This window comes from Bos indicus x Bos taurus, chromosome X (genome assembly GCF_003369695.1).
Source record: "Bos indicus x Bos taurus breed Angus x Brahman F1 hybrid chromosome X, Bos_hybrid_MaternalHap_v2.0, whole genome shotgun sequence".
NCBI lineage: Eukaryota > Metazoa > Chordata > Mammalia > Artiodactyla > Bovidae > Bos > Bos indicus x Bos taurus.
Window position 1 is genome coordinate 124015827 of NC_040105.1, and position 20863 is coordinate 124036689.

General features: G+C 42.6%; 1 protein-coding gene across 1 annotated transcript in view; it reads right to left on the minus strand.

Annotated features, from left to right (window-relative positions):
• Positions 1-5391: 5391 nt before the first annotated feature.
• LOC113887466 (putative MAGE domain-containing protein MAGEA13P) overlaps positions 5392-20863 on the minus strand; it is an 83918-nt gene continuing 68446 nt past the window's right edge. Inside the window, exon 2 of the mRNA XM_027534613.1 lies at positions 5392-6734. Coding sequence (XP_027390414.1) covers positions 5690-6670 — 981 coding nt within the window. The 5' untranslated portion in view covers positions 6671-6734 and the 3' untranslated portion in view covers positions 5392-5689. The remainder of the gene's footprint in view (positions 6735-20863) is intronic.

Genomic DNA, 20863 nt, shown 5'->3' on the forward strand with positions numbered 1-20863 from the left:
CAAAGGGAAGAGAGAAAGAAAAGTAAAGAACAAGCAATAAGCAACACAGTGGTTAGAATATCCTAAGGCGCACAAATGGGCTTCCCTGGTAGCTCAAATGGTAAAGAATCTGCCTGCAATGCAGGAGATCCCGATTTGATTCCTGGGTCAGGAAGATCCCCGGGAGAAAGATAGGCTACCCACTCCAGTATTCTTGGGCTTCCCAGGTGGTTCAGAAGGTAAAGAACCCACCCACAATGTGGGAGACCCAGGTTCGATCCTTGGATTGGGAAGATGCCCTGGAGGACAGCATGGCAACCCACTCCAATATTCTTAGCTGGAGAATCCCCATGGATGGAGGAACCTGGTGGGCTAGAGTCCATGGGGTTGCAAAGAGTTGGACATGACTGAGCGACTAAGCACAGCACAGCACAAGGCACACAAATCATATCAATAATCATTAATGGCTTTGTTAGGTCAGTGTGTGAATGAAACCATGAAAATAGTGAAATAGTTGAGTGCAGAAAATGAGTATGTGAAATATAGCCAACAACAGAGCATAAAACCTTCAGTAGAGAAAATTATCAAAATTATCAATTACAACACTTTTTACATGATATTTACTTGGTGAAAGATAATCATGACTGTGTGTTGATAATAGTCTATGAAAGAAAATGATAAGTGTTCTAATGAAAATGTTGCATCAGTCATAAGAAAATAAAAAGTGCATTTTCAGGCACAAGTTGGAATTAATGCAGTAATGACTGAAGAATATCATTTAAAAATAGCATGATTTATTTATTATGAGCTCTGACAAGAGACACATAAACAACATTCATAGTAATGAATGTGATAATTATAATTCCTTCTCCTCAAATTGCCCATATACTCTCCTTTGTATAAATATTGGATCCAATCATATCATGGAGAATATGATTTAGATGTAAATGTAATTTTACTTTTTGAAATACAAGTTAATACTTTTCTGGAGAGAAGGCTTTAAAAAGGAGATGGATTCTTATCTATGCAGCACTGTCTTTGAAAATGTGAGGGAAGTTGGATGGCTACACATAGCTTACTAATTGGATTGCATTTCTTTTTCTTTCTAGTCAAACAAGCAGTAGGCAAGCCAGAGGCTGGGTAGAATTCAGCAAGAGGTTGATCAATTTTTTTGCAAACAAACCATCTAAAGGATATGTATTTATTTTTGGCAGTCAAAATCAGATTTAAAATATTTATAGTTATAAAGGTAATTCATATATATTTCCAAAATGTTGGAAAATTTTAAAACCATGAATAAGAAAATATAGAAATCATTTATATTTCCACTAGTAGAGAAACTAAAGAGCCTCTTGCTGAGGGTTAAAGAGGAGAGTGAAAAAGCCGGTTTAAAACTCAACATTCAAAACACTAGGATAATGGCATTCGGCCCCATCACTTCATGGCAAATAGAAGGGGAAAACGTGGAAGCAGTGACAGATTTTATTTTCTTGGGCTCCAAAATCACTGCAGACAGTGACTGAAGCCATGAAATTAAAAGACGCTTGCTCCTGGAAGGAAAGCTATGACAAAACTAGACAGGGTATTAAAAAGCTGAGACATCAACTTTGCTGACAAATGTCCGCATAGTCAAAGCTATGGTCTTTCCAGTAGTCATGTGCTGATGTGAGAGTTGGACCACAAAGAAGGCTGAGCACCGAAGAACTGATGCTTTTGAATTGTGAAGTTGGAGAAGACTCGAGAGTCCCTTGGACTGCAAGGAAATCAAACCAGTCAATCCTAAAGGAAATCAACCCTGAATATTCATTGGAAGGACTGATGCTAATACTGAAGCTCCAATACTTTGGCCATTTGATGCAAACAGCCAGCTCATTAGAAAAGTCTCTGATGCTGGGAAAGATTGAGGGCAGGAGGAGAAGGGGATGAAGGAAGTTAAGATGGTTGGATGGCATCACTGACTCAATGGACATGAGTCTGAGGAAACTCCGGGAGATACTGAAGGACAGGGAAGCCTGCCGTGCTGCAGTCCATGGGGTTGCAAAGAGTTGGACACGACTGAGCAACTGAACAACAGTAGAGAAATACATTGCTGACATTTTGCTGTATATTCTCCTAGTCGAATGTATGTCTGTATTAACATAAATGTGCCCCATAGCCTTTCAATACTAGTTATAATGTGAATAAGACTGAAATTCGAGGACATTTGTCATGCCTTGATAATTTAGACTTTAAATTTGGATTATAGAACTTCTGCTTCTGGCCACAGTGGAATGAGAGGAATGGAACTCATACCTGATATACCTAAAAATCCAAATAAGAAAAAACTTTCAATTTATTGGACATCAGGTCATGAAGGACACTGATCTCTAAGAAATGGAAAGCAAGTGAATTAAGTCCTACAGTGCCCCAGTTTACACCTGGGTAGATAATGCAGGCCAATCCTCTGTCCTGGACAACCTGGTGGCAATGAAGACCAGCAGTCATAGCTGCAGGACACCCACCTTCTAGTGTCCCAATAGCTCAGAAAACAAGGGAGGCAGCCTGAGGCAGGGACAACATCTGGATCATTTTTCAATGCGTGCCCATGCCTAGCCCTTTAGCCAAAGAGTCTCTGAGGTGATTAGTCCCAAGGATTGCCTCTCCAGTTGCCCTCTCCTTGTGACTGTGCATCGCCTTCCACTCTTCACAGGTGCCCCTGGCCTGTCTCAACTGGTAGATGTCGGTCCCCACCCCCACTCACTCACATAGCCCTAGCTTCTATGGAGGGGTCCACTCTACACAAGGGCAACACCCCAGCCTCCAGCAGGCATCAAGACAGCTTCCAGCCCAGGGACACTGGCAAGGGTGCCCTGCACCCCTAGAGGTGTCAAGAAACGTAGCTCATCCAAATGACGGAGGGTAGCAGCTGTGCTCTTTCCAACAGGACACAATGGGTGGTGGGGAAGTGAACGGGTGGTGTCTGGTACATGGCTGGTCCACTCCTCCAATTGACTTACCCACTCAGACCACACTGAGACTTCCAGCTGGTCACAAATGCCAATTCCCCAGCCTATTCTTTTTTTTAAAATTAATTAATTAATTTTAATTGGAGGCTAATTACTTTACAATATTGTAGTGGTTTTTGCCATACATTGACATGAATCAGCCATGAGTGTACATGTGTTCCCCACCCAGAACCCTCCTCCCACCTCCTTCCTGATTCCATTCCTCTGGGTCATCCCAGTGCACCAGCCCTGAGCACCCTGTCTCATGCATTGAACCTGGACTGGCGATCTATTTCACATATGATAATATGCATGTTTCAATGCTATTCTCTCAAATCATCCCAGCCTTGCCTTCTCCCACAGAGTCCAAAAGTCTGTTCTTTACATCTGTGTCTCTTTTGCTATCCCGCATATAGGGTCATCGTTACCATCTTTCTAAGTTCCATATATATGCGTTAGTATACTGTATTGGTGTTTTTCTTTCTGACTTACTTCACTCTGTATAATAGGCTCTGGTTTCATCCACCTCATGAGAACTGATTCAAATTCAGTCTTTTTAATAGCTGATTAATATTCCATTGTGTATACGTAGCACAGCTTTCTTATCCATTCATCTGCCGATGGACATCTAGGTTGCTTCCATGCCCTGGCTATTGTAAACAGTGTCCAGCCTATTCTTACAAGGCATTCAGTACCACCCACCCAGGTTCCCCACCATCTCTTCTTCTGGCCCCTGAACTCTGGACTCAGAGAGCCCTACCAGCCTGCCTGGGCCTCTTCTGACTTGGTTTTGTAGGTGGTCTATTTTCTGGACTCTGGCAATTGCTCTTGCCAGGATGCTCTCAACGATGCTCACTGACTGATTGTGTCCTGTCTAATCTTTATCCCTGGCTCCTGGTCATTCTAGCTCATTGCTTGCTTCTTGAAACAAAGGGGAAAGGTCCTGCTGACATTAAATCCTGCCCTGAGGAATCCCTTTACTCAGGACTTCACTGCCTAAATCCGTCTTTATATGGGTGAGAAATTAAATTGATTTTCTGCTTAACCTAATGAGAAAAGGGGAGACACAAATTAAAATAATGTTGATATATTGGGGGCTGTTCCACTGGGAGCAGGGCACAGTCTTCAGAGAAGAGGACGTGATAAGCTGATTAGCAGGCTACATTCCAGAGTTGGACAGAAGTGCACATGAAGGAAGACCACTGGAAGGGTGTGTAATGCAAGAAAGTGCCAGACCCCAGGACAAAGTGTCAGCACCTAGGCACAGTCAGCTTTCAAGGAGCCCTGGGGCTCAGGCACAAGGACCAGAGGTAAATTAAGGCAACACACAATCCAGAAATCCAGTTTAAGTCTCATCATCACCTTTCTTCTTTAGTCCTGCTTTTAGTACCTTGGCCACAGGGCCCTTCTTTCTGTTGCCATGATGCAGTACTGGGAAGAGAAATGAACTAAGAGACAAAAGGTCTGCCTCAGGCTAGGAGGAGTGGAGAGAGCCTGGATCTCAGTGAATTCAGACCAGGAATCCAGTCCCAGCTTTTTCACTTACTGGATATGTGATACTGGGTCCATAGACAAGTGGCCAATATGAGCCTTAGGTTCTTCATTTGTGAAGTGGGTTTAACAAGCCCTGACTTGTGGGACTGTCAAGCACATGGCCTGGCATTTAATGGACCTTTAATAATAACAGTAATTCTAATATGATTTTGACCCTAAACTCTATCATTCTCCTGGGATTGTGTGTGTGTGTGTGTGTGTGTGTGTGTGTGTGTGTGTGTGTGTGTGCGCGCGCGCGTGCGCTCACGCGCATGAGTGCGCTCCATGGCATCTCAGAGAATATACAACACTCTAAGACATAAAACAAGTGAGCCTCAAATGTTGCTTTGTAAACAAAACTCAGTAAATTTTCCTTGATAGTAGGTATAATCTTTAATTTGGATATTAGGAGGTCTTCCCCAGCTGAATGCAACTCAAAACCCCCAGAATTTGAGTCAAGGACTAACCCTTTCCTTCCTCCCAACGGCTCTTCCATCCAAAGGACTATTTTCATCCATTTCACCCCTAGCAAAGATCTAGCCCTTGCTTAGGATTGGCCAAATTACACTAATGATAACTTATTAATAATTAAATGTCTTTTCAGTGCCATGGGCTCTGTTTCTCCCAGTATGGAAAAAGTGCCAGCCTATGGGCACTGCTTCAAAGAAATACCAGCCTTTTCTCAGGAAATCCTTTTAGGTGATGTGTACAGAACACCAAGTTTGTACACTGTATTTAGTGGTGTGGCGACAGAGGGCAGGACATCTTCCACACCTTCTCCAGGTGGAGAGTGGGCTCTGTTTCTCCGTGATCCCAGAGGAACTGCCAGGGGCAATTTTCCATTCTAGGCTTTTCTTTCACCTCTAAGACCCACCTATAAGCATAAATAAGCCAGTGAGCCAGGACTCTTATTTATTAGAATTTAACTTCTCATACATTGTTTAATTAGCCAAGCAAATCTAAGTGTATATCTTTAACTTTACAAAACAGCAGACAAAAAGAGATATAGGATTCTTAGGATAACTGCCTTTTACATGTTTTTCTTGTTTCTTGATCCCATCTATTTTACTGTTGGTCTCTTGCAGGTTTCTAAGGAAATTCCTATTCCAATGCCAGGTTTAACAGAATAGAAAAATACTTGTTCTAAAATTGGACAGAGGACAGTAAGTATGTGACCAATGCCATTTATGAACCTAGACGCTGGCCATGGCAGAAGTAGCATCCCCAGCGGCAGCTCTCTCTTTCTCATCTCTCAAAGCTTCCTCATACCAGTATGGGAAGGAAGTGGGGTCAACCCCATTGACCTTGGAAAAAAACTTCAGGATTTTCATCTTGCTGGTTTCAGCATGGGCCCTTGGACCCCACTGGAATTCATAGCATGGAGGATCACTGTTGGGCACCTGATGGTACTCCAGATACTTTTCCTCCACCAAATCTTTGGTGATGAGCTTCTTGGGCTCCCCGTAGATGAAATCCTTCTGCCCAGCACACACCCCAATCATATTTAGCACTTTCCAGATTCTCTCCTCAGTAGCACGGTTGCCCTCCATGAAGATCACACCAAGGATATATATCAGGAGGCCGGTCTTGGGCATGCTCTGGCCGTCATTCAGCATCCCATCATAGGTGAGACCTAGTGTCTTCTGGAGCACATAGGAGTGGCTGGTTGGGTCCACTTCCTTTGCTTCAATGCCGAAGACAATCTCCATGCATTCACAGGCTTTGCTGAAGATCACAGGGAAGTGATCCTCATGCTCTTTCATGACATTCTCCAGTATTTCTGCCTTTGTGACGGGCTCCTTTGTTACATATTTGACCCTCATCAACTGTACCAATTGAGCCAACTTCTTGTTTAGCACATCACTGAGCAAGAACATGGGAGCCTGGAAGCTGCTTGGACTCTCTTCTTGGCTGCTGCCCTCATTTGATTTGCTCAGTGGAATGGCTTCGATGGTAGTGGAGGAGGAGCAGGCCCCCTGAAAACTCTGGGGAACACTCTGTGCCCCAGCAGTAGGCACAACCTCTGGGGTGCCTTGGATCAAAGAAGAGAGCAAGGAGGCAGTGGCCTTCTCCTCAGCTACAGGAACCTGTGAACCCACCAGGCCCTGAGCCTCTTTTTCAGCCTGAAGGCCTACTTGAAGCTTGTGGCTCTGACTCTTCTGACTGTGAGGCATGGTGATGCTGTTGAGGGTGGCAGGCAGAGGCGTAGGCAGGAGGTGGTGATTAGAGCTAATTGATCTGAGGAAGAGAGGAAGAGTGTGAGAAACTCAACCCTGTCAGCTCTGACCAAGGCTATCTTAACAGATCTTCCCTTAGATAGTGCTCGGGGTAGGGGTGTGGTCTCCTGTCTTCCTGACTGATCTGTGCCCTAAGAATCCCAAGAAAGCTCCTCAGGGTGCAACCAGCCGGCTTAGCCTGCAGATTCCAGGCAAGACAGCAGAGTGTGCAAGGTTGGGCACTGTGGTGTCCCCTCTGTTCTGGTGTGGCAGACATTCAGGGACATCACCTTGACTGACTCCTGGCCCTGTCTGGGCTTCTTCTGCTCAGCTTACCTGAGGACACACATTTCAGACCATGGTCCTCACCCCCAGGATGATGTGAATCCCTATAAGAGGAGCTAAGGGACACCTCAGGCTGCAGCTGCAATTACAGTCCTGCCCCCAACTCAGAGTGCTGACAGGACGGGGAAGGCCAGACTTTGTGATGTCCTCACTGTTCCAAGGTGGATGGTCCTATAAATGCCAACTGAGAGGCCTCATCTTTCTCCTGTCCAGGCAGGCCTGCACCCACCCCTCTGCTGCTCTGAGACAAAACTCTCAGAACAAGAGTTCACATTCCTCAGACCAAGAGGAGGAAGTGAGGGAGGTGCCACATTTGGCCACACCTGCCCAGAGCCTCCCTGGGGTGACATAAGAGCTGGATTAACTCTGGGGAGCCAACTCTCCTGTAACAGGGGGTTCACGGGAGTCCTTATGTTGAGACTTGTAACTCCTCCCTCTGCTGACATGAGGTAACCCTCCTGAAACTAAGGTCTCACTTCCCTGAGATAGCAGAGGAGAAAGTGAAGGGGCACCACACTCAACCACACACCCTGGGTCCCTGATGGCTGAGAGCAGGGGCAGGGAGGCGTGGGCCCCATCTGTTCTTCAGTAGCGGGTCCACTCCTCCAGTAAACCCCTGGCAGAGCCTGAGACTCATCCCTCTGCTGCACTGAGCTTTGCAAAACCAGCAGATGGAGGGTGCATTCTTCCCCTTCTCACCTGCAGCTGCACCCTTGAGGCCCAAGCTCTGCCTCCCAGAGACCAGACAAGGGAGCGGAGCCGGGGTAGCGGGGTGGGCAGCACAGGGCACTGAAGCAACCCTATTTGGGAGTCTACTGTGGCTGATGGCAGGAGTGGGACGAGGCCGGAGATCCATCTCTCCACAGTGGAAGGGCTTCCCTCTCCTACCTTTGGAGTCCTTGTCTCCACTCCTGCTAAGGCTGGGGCTCCTCCTTCTGCTGACCGGAGGGTGAACCTCTCAGACCACGGCAGCCACCTCACAGGGACTACGGAAAAGGCCAGAGGCCAAGAATCTCCCAGACAGGCCTGTGGGGTCTCTGGGGCCGGCAGCAGGGACAGGGCAGTGTCTGCACAACTCTCTCTGCGTCGGGGTTCCTGTCGGGTAGAAACACTCCTTTCCTCGGACTAGAGAGGGTTTCTGTGGGGCGAAGGCCACCATGTCTGAGCCGCCGGGGAGTGGGGAGGTGTCCGGAGGATGGAGGTGCCTCCCTGGGCCTCTGACGGTAGAGAAGAGCAGGTCTCTCTGGGTCTCCTCGACCTCTCAGCCCACCTGGAGCCCACCGTTCCTTCATCCTGCAACCACCATTGCCCTGAGGTGCCAGAGACAGAAGTCAGAAGACAAAGAGGGGTGCAGCACTCCCTAGCCCTGGGAGCTAGGGCATCATGGGCCCCTGGGTCCCCATGGAGTTCCTCTCAGCCTCACAGGGCAGGATCCTCTGCATCCTTACCTCCACGTCTCCCACCCTGAGTCCCCCACCGACAATGCCACTGTGCCTCAGTTCCCTGGGGTGGAAGTTGAGACACATCCAGAACCCTTGCCTGAGGTCTCCCAGGGACGAAGGCAGGGGCAGAGCATGCCAGAGCCAGGGGCTGAGCGGGCCTGCTCTCCTCGCTCTGAATACTCACTTTGAATCCAACCAACCTCTGGTGGGGCCTGGACTTCTTCGTCTGCTGCCCCTCAGAGGCACCTTGCCGGGAAAACCCCACAGGTTTCACCTTGACCACGGCACTCTGTGAGCGCCCTGCCTGGGTCCACCTGATGCCTCACCCTTCAGATAAGGAGCCTTCCCTCCCCAAGAAAGGAGGAAAGGGGAGCCTCCACCTGACAGACTTGTGTGGGGGTTCATCAGAGCTGATTGCAGGGTCAGGGGGCTCTGTATGGCTCCCTGTGTGTTCTGGGTTGGGGTCACCCTCATCTTCTCCTAGGCCTGCATCCCCTGCCTTCAGAAGGCCCTTCTTGCCCAAGATGCCTATTGCAGAAATTAAATGGGTAGGGTGGTGGCACCTTTTCCTGACATTCCTGCTTGGGGTCTTGGGTATGTTTCTGTGGGAACCCTCTGTTTGGGATGGGCAGATAATTCAGCCCTCCATAAGGGTACTGGCAGGGTCTGGGAGTCCTTCCTTGGTTGACCTGAGTGCTCCCTCAGATCAAAGCCCTCACCTCCATGTAAATTTATCTCTTTTGCTGGTGGAAGTCAAGAGTCTGCCACATCTGACTATCTCCCAAGGTCTCCCAAGGCTAACAGCTGGGGTAGGATGGGCCTGGGGACCAGTTTTTTTCTGTGGTGGGAGTTTTTAGTCCTCTCTTAGGATCATCACCTTGACTCCTATCACTAAGTTAGCCTTCTCCCTCTGTGGGCCAGAGTCTGTCCATATCAAATCAACTGTGGAAGACAGCCACCCAAGCCTGTCATCCTGGAACAACTTTACTGAATTCGTTCATTATTTCTAACAGTTTTGTTGTTGTTGCTGAGGTTTTACAGTTTTCTGTGTATATGATTATATCATTTCAACTTGAAGAACTGCCTTTACTATTTCTTGTAAGGCAGGTCTAGTGGTGATGAGCTCCCTCACCTTTTTTTGGTCTGAGAAAGTCTATATTGCTTCTTCATTTCTGAAGGAGAGCTTTGCCAGGTGTAGAATGCATGTGAATGTATTTCATTATTTCCCTTTTAATGTCCATGGAATCAGAAGTGATGCTTCCTACTTCATTTCTGATATTTGTAATTCTGTCTTCTTTTCTCTTGGCTAGCCCAACTAGAAGTTTATTAATTTTATTGATCTTTCCAAAAAACCAATTTTGTGTTTCCTTGATGTTCTCTATTGTTTTCCTGTTTTCAATTTCATTGATTTTTTTTACTCTATTTTTCTCTCTGCTTTCTTTACAGTTTTGTTAAGTTATACTTCCATTTTTATTTAGCTTAAAATATATATTTTAAATCTCTTTGGGCTTTTTTCTTTAACTTACAAATTATTTAGAAGTATGTTATTTCATTTCTAAATATTTCAGAGATACTCTAACTACCTTCTTGTTACTGATTTTCAGTTTAATTCCATTGCGGTTTGTGAACAAACTTAGTATAATTTCTATTCTTTTAGGTATGTTTAATGGTTCTGAATTTGTTCTATCTTGATAAATGTTTTATGTCACTTGAGAGTAATATGTATTCTGTTGTTGTTGGATGGAGTATTTCATAAATGTCAAGTAGATCGAGTTGATTGATAGTGCGCTTCAAGTCACCTGTTTTTCTACTGATTTTCTGCCTTTTTGATCTATCAATTACTTCCAGAGTGGTAGTGAAGTCTCCAAATAAAAAAGTAGATTTGCCTATTTCTCCTTTAATCTCTATCAGATTTTGCTTCATATATTCTGATACTTTGTTTTTAGTTGCATATGCATTTAACATTTCTATATTTTCTTAGAGAATTGACTTATTTTTCACTGTTATGCCTCTCTGTATCCCTAATGACTTCCTTGTCCTAGAGTCAAAAACAAAAACCAAACAAAAAAAATTTTTTCCATATCTTTACTTTTAGCCTACCTGAATTTTTATCTTTAAAATGAATTTCTTGTAGACAAAATGTGATTGAATATTGTTTTATATCACTTTGTCTATCTGTGTCTTTTAACTTGTATATATAGATCATTCACATTTAAAGTGATTGTTGATATAGTTGGATTAATGTTTACTATTAATATATTTGTAACTGTTTTCTATTTGTTTCATTTACTCTACATTTCCTCCACTTTTTCTGCCTTCTCTGCTTTTATTTGAGAATTTAATATGATTCCACTTCATCCCCTCTTTTAATTGATCTATATCTTACTTCTGCTTCATTGACTACAGTAAAGCCTTTGACTGTATGGATCACAACAAACTGGAAAATTCTTCAAGAGTTGGGAATATCAGACCACCTTACTTGCCTCCTGTGAAACCTGTATGCAGGTCAAGAAGAAACAGACAGAACTGGGCATGGGGCAACGGACTGGTTTCAAATTGGGAAAGGAATACATCAAGGCTGTATATTGTCACCCTGCTTATTTAGTTTATATGCAGAGTACATCATGTGAAAAGCCAGGCTGGATGAAGCACAAGCTGGAATCAAGACTGCTGGGAGAAATATCAATAACCTCAGATATGCAGATGACACCATCCTTATGGCAGAAAGCGAAGAAGAACTAAAGAGCCTCTTAATGAAGGTGAAATAGGAGAGTGAAAAAGCTGGCTTAAAATTCAACATTCAGGACAGTCCTAAGATGGCTGAGGAATAGGACCAGGAGACCATTTTCTCCCCCACAAATTCATCGAAAAATCATTTGAACACTGAGCAAATTCCACAAAACAACTTCTGAACTGGCAGAGGACACCAGGCACCTAGAAAGGCAGCCCAGTCTCATTGAAAGGAGGTAGGATAAAATATAAAAGATAAAAAGAGAGACAAAAGAGTTAGGGATGGAGACCCATTCCGGGAAGGAAGTCATGAAGGAGAAGTTTCCAAGCACCAGGAAACCCTCTCACCGGCGAGTCTGTGGGGGAGTTTTGGAATCCCAGAGGGCAACGTGACTGGGAGGAAAAAAAAAAAATACCCCACAGATTAGGCACCTAACCGCACCTCCCAGAGAAGAAGTAGCCCAGATGCTCGCATCCACCAGCAGCGAGCAGGGGCTGAACAAGGAGGCGTGGCTGCATGCTTAGGGTAAGGATGGGGCCTGATTGCCCTGAGGACAATCTGAGGGAGCTAACATGAGATAGCAACCCAAACTGTGGGATTGCCAGAGAGAGAGATAGAAAGAGAGAGAGAACTTTCCTGCAAAAAGCTCTAAGGCACAGCCTGGCCCGTTCACAGAACAAAGGATTGAGTGAACACCAGAGGAGAGCTAGCCAACTGCAGACCAGTCCCTCCCCCGCTGGAGGCAGGGAGGCAGGTGGGCAACAGCCAGACCCAGAAAGTGAGGGGCAGTCTCGGCCCCAGAGATGGCATCCTCCACTAAACTGTGAGCAGGCTCCCAGTTACTAACCAAGTTTTCCTGGGATCCTGGATGGTTGACATCTGCCAGGAGGTTCACACTCAGAGATCAGTTCCCCATGGCACACCTGAGACAGCGCTCTCACTGTGCACCCAGGAAACCAAGGGGTTGGGACCGCGGAGGTGATAAGACGCACAGCCCACCTGGGAGAGTGTGCTCACCAAGCACCTGGACGCCTGAGCTGCTCAGACCTGGGAAGGGCACAAAACGCAGGCCTAACCAAGTCTGTGCCTTTGTGGAGTACCTGAAAACGTGAACCTGAGCGGCTTAGACCTGGGAAGTGCATGCAACCCAGGGCCCGCTTTAGATGGTTCCCCTGCAGAACAACCTGGAGCCTGAGCAGTGTAGACCGGGAAAGCACACATGCCATGAGCTGGGGCAAACCGAGTGTGGTCCATACACTACGAGCTCTCTCCACACACAGTGTTCCTCCCTCCCCACAGCACACCTGAACAAGTGAGACTAAATAAGTGACCACCTTCACCCCCTTGTGTCAGGGTGGAAATTAGACACTGAAGAGACTTGCAAACAGAGGAAGCTAAAATAAACAAAGAACAGGGAACTGCTTTGGAAGTGACAGGTGCAACAGATTAAAACCCTGTAGTTGACATTGACTACATTGGAAAGGGCCTTGAGAAGTATAAGCTGGAACAAGGAACTATCTGAAACTAAAGTGACCCCACACTGTCCTCAACAGCTCCAGAGAAATTCCTAGATATATTTTACTATTATCATTTCTTAATTTTTAATTTTTTAAATTTTAAAGTTCTTTATTATTCCTTTAATTTTTGTTTTTATAACTATTACCTTGCAAAAAAGACCCCATTTTTAAAGCAAATTTGATACATTTTTTAAAATAATTTTTATGATTTTTTTTAATATTGTATTTTTGAGAGTCTAACCTCTACTCTAGATTTTTAATCTTTGCTTTTTGGTATTTGTTATCAATTCTGTACCTTTAAGAATCCAATCTTTGGTACCCATTTTTACTTAGGAGTGTGATTACTGGCTTGATTGTTCTCTCTTCTCTTGACTCTCTTTTTTCTCCCCCAGGTCACTTCTATCTCCTCCCTCCCCCTTCTCTTCTCTACCAAACTCTATGAATCTCTTTGGGTGTTCCAGGCTGTGAAGAACACTTAGGGAACTGATTACTGGCTGGATCTGTCTCTCTCCTTTTGACTCCCCCTCTTCTGTTCCTGGTCACCTCTATCTCCCTCCTCCCTCTTCTCTTCTCCACATAACTCTGTGAACCTCTCTCTGGGTGTCCCTCACTGTGGAGAATCTTTTCAACATTAATCTAGATGTTTTATCATCAGTGCTGTATAGATGGAGAAGTCTAGAGGCTACTGTAAGAATAAGACTGAAAGCCAGAGGCAGGAGGCTTAAATCCAAAACTTGAGAACACCAGAAAACTCCTGACTCCAGGGAACATTAGTCGACAAGAGCTTATCCAAAAGCCTCCATACCAACACAAAAACCAAGCTCCACCCAAGAGCCAACAAGTTTCAGAGCAAGATATACCAAGCTAATTCTCCAACAACACAGGAACATAACCTTGGGCATTAAAATACATGCGGCCATAAGTCACACCAAACCCATAGATACCTCAAAACTCACTACTAGACACTTCATTGAACTCCAGAAAGAAGAGATCCAGCTCCTCACACCAGAACACAGGCACAAGCTTCCCTAACCAGGAAACCTTGACAAGCCACTCATTCAACCCCACCCACAGGGAGGAATCTCCATAATAAAGAGGAACCACAAACTTCCAGCATAAAGAAAGGCCACCAAAAACACAGCAACCTAAACAAGATGAAAAGGAAGAGAAATATTCAGCAGGTAAGTTCAAGTTCAAGTTTGAGTTCAGTCGCTCAGTCGTGTCTGACTTTTTGTGACCCCATGAATCACAGCACGCCAGGCCTCCCTGTCCATCACCAACTCCTGGAGTTCACTCAAACTCATGTCCATCGAGTCGGTGAACTGAACTGAACTGAACTGAACTGAACCTAGTTACCATACTGTATATTATATTACCAGAACTTGTTCCTCTTATAATTGAAAGTTTGTATTCTTTGACCACCTTCACCCATTTCCACATCCCCCTTCCCCACCCTACCCCAGCAACCATCAATCTGTACTCTGTTTGAGTTCATTTTTTTTTTCAGATTCTACATGTAAGTGAGATCACATATTATTTCTTTTTCTCCATAAAACATATCAAATATGTTTTTTTAATTAACAGTTTCCATAGTTTATAATATTAAATATTTTTCATTCATTTACATTTACCTTCAAATAACACAAAGCTGCTTCACATGTAATATATGTATTTTATTAAAGAGCATTCCCGATTCCTTCCACCCATTCCTTCTGACATTGCTATTATATTCATATTTTATGTATATGTTATAATCACCCAGTACATTGTTAGTAGGCAGTTATCAGAGCATTTAAGAATAGGAAAAATAAATCATTTTATTTCTTTTCCCTTTTCTCATGCTCTTCCTTTCTTTATGTAGATCTAAGGTTTTGATCTGTATTATTTTCCCTTCTGTTCAAGGAACTTTTAACATTATTTTTTTTGCAAAATGCATGTATGGGCAATGAATTCCCTCAGTTTCTTGTTTGTGTGAGAAAGTTTATCTTCTCTTCACTGTTGAAGAACAATTTTGCTGGATATAGAATTCTAGCTTCGTGAATTTATTTTTTTTCAATACATTAAATATTTCATTTCACATTCTTTTCTGCATAGGTTCTGATGAGATGTCCACTGTAATTCTTGTATCTGTGTATTAGTTTCCTAGAGTTGCCAAATTACCACAAACTGAGTGCCTTAGAACAAATTTATTTTTTCACTGTCCTGGAGGCCAGAAGTCTGAAACCAAGGTATTGGCAGGACTGCTCTGGGGCAGAATGCTTCCTTGCTTTTGTTTGTCGTCTGGTGGCTCTAACCTTTGAATTGGGTCAGGACTCCAATCTCTGCCTCTGTTTTCTCCTGACCTTTTCTTTTAGTTATCTCCTTTGTGTATTCTGTATCTTTTCTTATTTTTACAAAGACATTTGTCATTTGGTTTAGGGCCCATCCAGATAACCCAGGATGATCTCATCTTGAGATTCTTCACTTAATCATATTTGCAAAGAACGTTTTATCCAAATAAAGTCACACTGACAGCTACTGGGGGTTAGGAGTGACACATCTTTTGTGGGACCACAGTTCAATCTACTAAAACCTCTTTCTCTGTAGATAAGTTGTTTTACCCCTCATTATCAGTTATTTAGATCTTCATTAGTTTATACCCACAGTGATATTTAGTTTTTGGTATATAGTTTTTATATACCTTTTGTCAGATTTATCCCTATGTATTTCATATTTCCTGATAACTACTTTAAAATCACTATTTTTCATTTAAGTTGGTAATTATTCATTGCCAGTATGTAAAAATAAAATTTATTTTTGTATATAGACTTTGTATACTGCAACATACTAAATTCAAATACTGGATTTTGAAGCCTTTAAAAAAAAGATTGATAAAGTGTTCTATATACACTATCTTGGAGTCTGAATAATTTTTACATCTCTCTTTCTGATCTGGAGGCCTTTTCCCCCTCCTGTTGCACTGGATTGAATCTTCAGTATGAAGGCGAACAGTGCTTCCCTGCTCTGGGTGAGCACATCAGTTTTAGATAGTAGCTCCTGAATGCAAACACCCAAGAAAAATTTTCAGCATGTGAATATTTGCCACCTCACCACCTGCAGTGAAAAAACCTAAGCCTAGGTAACACTTTTTGAGTTGAACATAACCCCCTAGATTTAAAACAAGAATAGGATACTTAGGCAAATTTAATTCACAAAAGCCTTGAGAGAATGAAGGTAGTGATTTCAGGCTAGAAACAGAGAACTGAGAAAAACTACGTGACATTGTGAAAATGAGGAAGAATGGAAAAGTTGCATATAAGGGAAATTTGTAGGGAGAAAGTGAGACAATTCACATATCTGCTGAGACATATATTAAATATAGTCACATTACATTGGAGGGATTTTAGATAAGACATCCAAAATAATAGGTCATGCATGGTGAAGGGTGGGAGAGAAAGAACAGAATGAGCCACTGAGTAGAGTGGCTGTGATGAAAGGCTCGGAGAAGACACTTTTTCAGGCATGTTGACTGTCAGAACTGATTGTGGGAATGAGGAAAAGTGAAAGTTCATTTTGGGAAGGCTGTTTATAAGTGCTAAAAATAAATGTTCCCATTCTACAATTAGAGTGTTTTGTCTTACAGGGTCCCCTTACAACCCCACACTGAGGTATCAAGAGTGGTGCTTTTTAATGTTGAAACCACCCCAGAGTTACTACTGCTGGGGAAATTCCTTGCTGACTAAAGAAAGCCTAAGAGTATGGTTCTTCATTGTCTTGGGAGGGATATATAGGGAAATAACAAAAAGTGTTCAAGCATTCAGAGAACTGAAACCTTTGCCATTTGGCTCTGGTGAAGTATATAATCAGTTTTAGCGTGCACCTGAAAAGGCAGAACTGAAACATTCACGAATCACCATTCCAAAGTTTTCGTAAGTTTAAAATCTAAGCATTCTATCTTACTGAATTGGGAAAGTCTTTAGTACTTCTTCAAATAAGATAGCCTAACATAGTTATATCAAGCTGAGAAACATGCTTAACAGTGGGAACCACGTTAATTAAATAAAGCTTAGAAGAATGTACTATAAAAATGATGCTCTCACCCTGTAATGTTTTTATGAAATTCAGACATGCTTCAAATAGAAAATAAAACTCTAAACATAAATAAACATACATAACCTGTATGTAAACCTACATAACTTTTCTATTCACACCCTCCAAGTTTACCACTGTGAACAATTTCTGTATATTCGTCCAGAGAATTTAGCTTGAACATTTGTCCATGTTTTAATTTGCACCATCACTTTATTTTCATTGACTGAATAATATGGATCTTTAGGACTTTTTCAGGTTTTTATATTACAGATAATATGACAATAAACACCCTTCCATCTTAGTGTACTTTACATAATGGTTTTCGTAGGATACATTGCCATAAATGAAATTGCTCAATCACAAACTTATGCACCGACTTCCCTTGTGGCCCAGTGGTTAAGAATCCGCCTGCCAGTGCAGGGGACATGGGTTTGAGCCCTGGTCCCAGAAGATTCCACCTGCCGCAGGACAACTAAGCCCCTGTGCCACAGCTACTGAGCCTGCTCGCTGTGGAGCCTGTGCTCTGCAACAAGAGAAGCCACTGCAGTAAGAAGCCTGTGCACCACGATGAAGAGTAGCCCCCATTCTCTGCAACTAGAGAAAGCCTGCTTGCAGCCACAAAGACTAACTTTATAAATTAATTAAGTAAAAAACCAAAAAATTATGCACACAATAAACTTTAAAATGTATATACACTTTACAATTTGTTAGTTACTGTCATATTTTCCTATAAAATGGTGTCAATTTATATTCTCACAGTGTTCAAAAACACTTGTTTCCCTTACATTCTTGCCAAGACATTTTAATTTTTGCCAATATGACTGGAGAAATTAACTTAGAGTTTTAATTGCCTTTTACAATTATTAGTAAAGATTGTTTTAAATGTACATTGGACAGTTTTATTTCTTATTCCTTGAAGTGTTTGTTTCTTGTCTTTGTGGACCTGTAGTTCTTAATATAACATCAACAATGATAGGTAACATCTTTAGAGCATCTGACAATGTGCCAGGAATACTTCAAGTGCTTTATATATTTATTATTTAATTCTTCAAGAAAACCCAAAAGGGAAGGCCATACATTATCTCTATTCATTTGACAACATAACTAAAGTACAGAATGGTGAAGTAACCTGCCCAAGGTCATATAGTAAGTGGCTGCACTGGAATTTGAGCCCTGGGAGTTTGACCCACAACTTACTCTCATAACTGGAATTACATTGAATTTGTAGGTTAATTTGGCAAGAATTGGTACCCTTACTCTGTTTATGTATTTGTGGCTTTCCTGGGTCCCTGTTGCTGTGCATGGCCTTTCTCTAGCTGTGGTGAGCGGGGACTGCTCTCTAGTTGTGGTGCTCCTCATTGCAGCAGCTTCTCTTGTGCAACACAGGCTCTAGGGTGCACTGGCTTCAGTAGTTGAGGTGCAGCGTCTCAGTTACCCCATGGTATGTGGAATCTTCCCGGACCGGGGATCAAACCTGTGTCCCCTGCATTGGCAGCTGGGTTCTTATCCACTGCACCACCAGGGAACTCCAATATCCTTACTCTTTTCAGTCTTCCCATGACCACTTATTCATGTTCTCCATTTATTTAGATTTTTCAGGTAACTTTCAATTAAAATTTTTATAATTTTATATGTAATGGTCTTGCACAACTCTTATTGGACTATTTCTAGGTATCTAAGATTTTTGTTGCCAGTATAAATGATACTTAAACACTTTGACTGCATTTATAATTGTTGCTAGTGTGTAGAAATATCAATAAATTTTTTTTTACATCAACATCACTTTCAGCAGTGTATCTGAACCCCCTTATTAGTACCAAAATTTTTTGACTCTGTTCTCTTGGTTTTCTATGTAGGTAAACTTGTCTTAATGAATACTAGTCCTATTTTCTTCCTTTCCAAATCTAATAACTTGTTTCTTTGTTGTTGTTGTTGTTTTACAGTGCTAGGAACTCTAGTGCAGTGTTGAATAGGTAGGATGCCAGTCCATTTCTTAATAGTTAGACACGTATAGATTCACAAGGAACATAGCCATGTTAAAAGTATGCTGAGGGCAGACTTCCTGGTGGTTCAGTGCTTAAGACACTGCAGCGGGCAGGAGTTGGAACCCTGATCAGGGAATTCCTGCATGCGGTGTGGTGTGGCCAAAAAAAAAAGGTATGGTGAAGGCTTGCAGTTAATACATCTGCTACCAGTTATATAACATTACTATGTTTAAGTTACTATTCTAAGTTCTTTATATGTGTTAGTTCATTAAATCCACCTAAAATTCTGTGAGGGACTAGTATTACCTTTATTCTGTTGTTGAGGAATTTAAAGCACAGGGAGAACATGTGACTTGTTCCATGTCACGTGGCTAGTAAGGGATAGGGTCCACATGGTGAGGTTCTAGAGTCCATCCTTTTAACTATTATGCCAGGCTGAATTAAAATTCTATTCTAATACATTTACTTTAAATAGCAGATGGAACTGTAATGTCACTTGCCTATAATAAAATAACAGCTAGTGTGGGTTACATTTATTTTGAGGTTGTGAGAGAAATGCAAACCATCTTAAATTATACATATATGGAAATATAAAAATAGGTCTACACTAATGAGTTAATGTCTCCATCTTCTCTGCCTTTTAATCACATGCAGACAAAGTGGGCTGGGTTCTCCAATAAGATGAGCAATGAAATACAAAATGGTCATTTAAAGTATAACAATGATCAAGGAATGATGGCTTAGCCATATGTAATAGTAAATAGTGTGTTTTTCCCCAAAGAGTTTGTAATCAGGACTTTTACATACAAAGTCTGATTAGTTTAAGAAGACTTACACTGATGTTTCCAAAATTGGTGTGAGATCACTGGCAGGTCTTTTTGTTCATGTATAATTATATTTGAGTAGTATTTCTAAGGTAGAGAGAAACATTTTCCCAGTCAGAGCCAGTCAGAAGTGAAATGCCAGTGCCCCTGGTATGAAATAGGGCCATCTGATACCTCTGTAATGGAATAGTAAGTCAACAACTAACAATGTGAACTGGCTCATAGGAACTCTGAGTCATACTATCCATTTATTTGTAAAACTGATGAGTGAAAATGAGTGGGTAAAAGTCATGCAAGTTTTGTTTTCATATATTTCCTCTGTAAACACAGTTATGATTTCTAAATACATAGGTGACATTTGCTATCACAGTGAAGTGTAGCACTTCCCAAACGAATCTGATACTAGTGTCATGAGCGATGGCAATAGGGTTTTTTTTAAAAAGGAATTCAATTATCAAATTAATTTAGCCTGTGTCACCCCACTCCAGTACTCTTGCCTGGAAAATCCCATGGACGGAGGGACCTGGTGGGCTGCAGTCCATGGGGTCGCTAGGAGTCGGACACGACTGAGCGACTTTACTTTCACTTTTCACTTTCATGCATTGGAGAAGGAAATGGCAACCCATTCCAGTGTTCTTGCCTGGAGAATCCCAGGGACGGGGGAGCCTGGTGGGCTGCCATCTATGGGGTCGCACAGAGTTGGACACGACTGACGCGACTTAGCAGCAGCAGCAGCAGCAGCAACCTACCCTACAACTTGATCATACTTCTCTCCCATGTGAGATTATTTGGGATGTGGGTACAGTCATCTTGTATCAGCCTAATTTCAGATATCCATGTCGTTTTTCATAAAACCTACTTACAATAAATATACCTTAAGAAGAATGAGTGTGTTGTTTGTACTCATATTTTATAAAGATATTTTTGCCCTAAGAGAAAAGACAAATGTAAACCAGTAGTAAGAATACTGTGTGATAAGTGATTGACTAAAGCAAATAACAACATATATAACAGACAATGGAAACAAATCTTCTGGGGAATTTGGGAAGGTTTCATAGAGATGGTGGCCCTCAGACTGAGAATAAAAAGATGAATAGGAGTTTTCTAGGCAGTCACGGGTTCTTGCTCATACATGGCATGCTTAAGTGGGCTGGTGAGGGGCAGAATCAGATTTAGGAGGAGGGAAGACAGGCTGCACAGGGTGTCAGTCTATTCTGGGTGCTAAAACACTAAAGT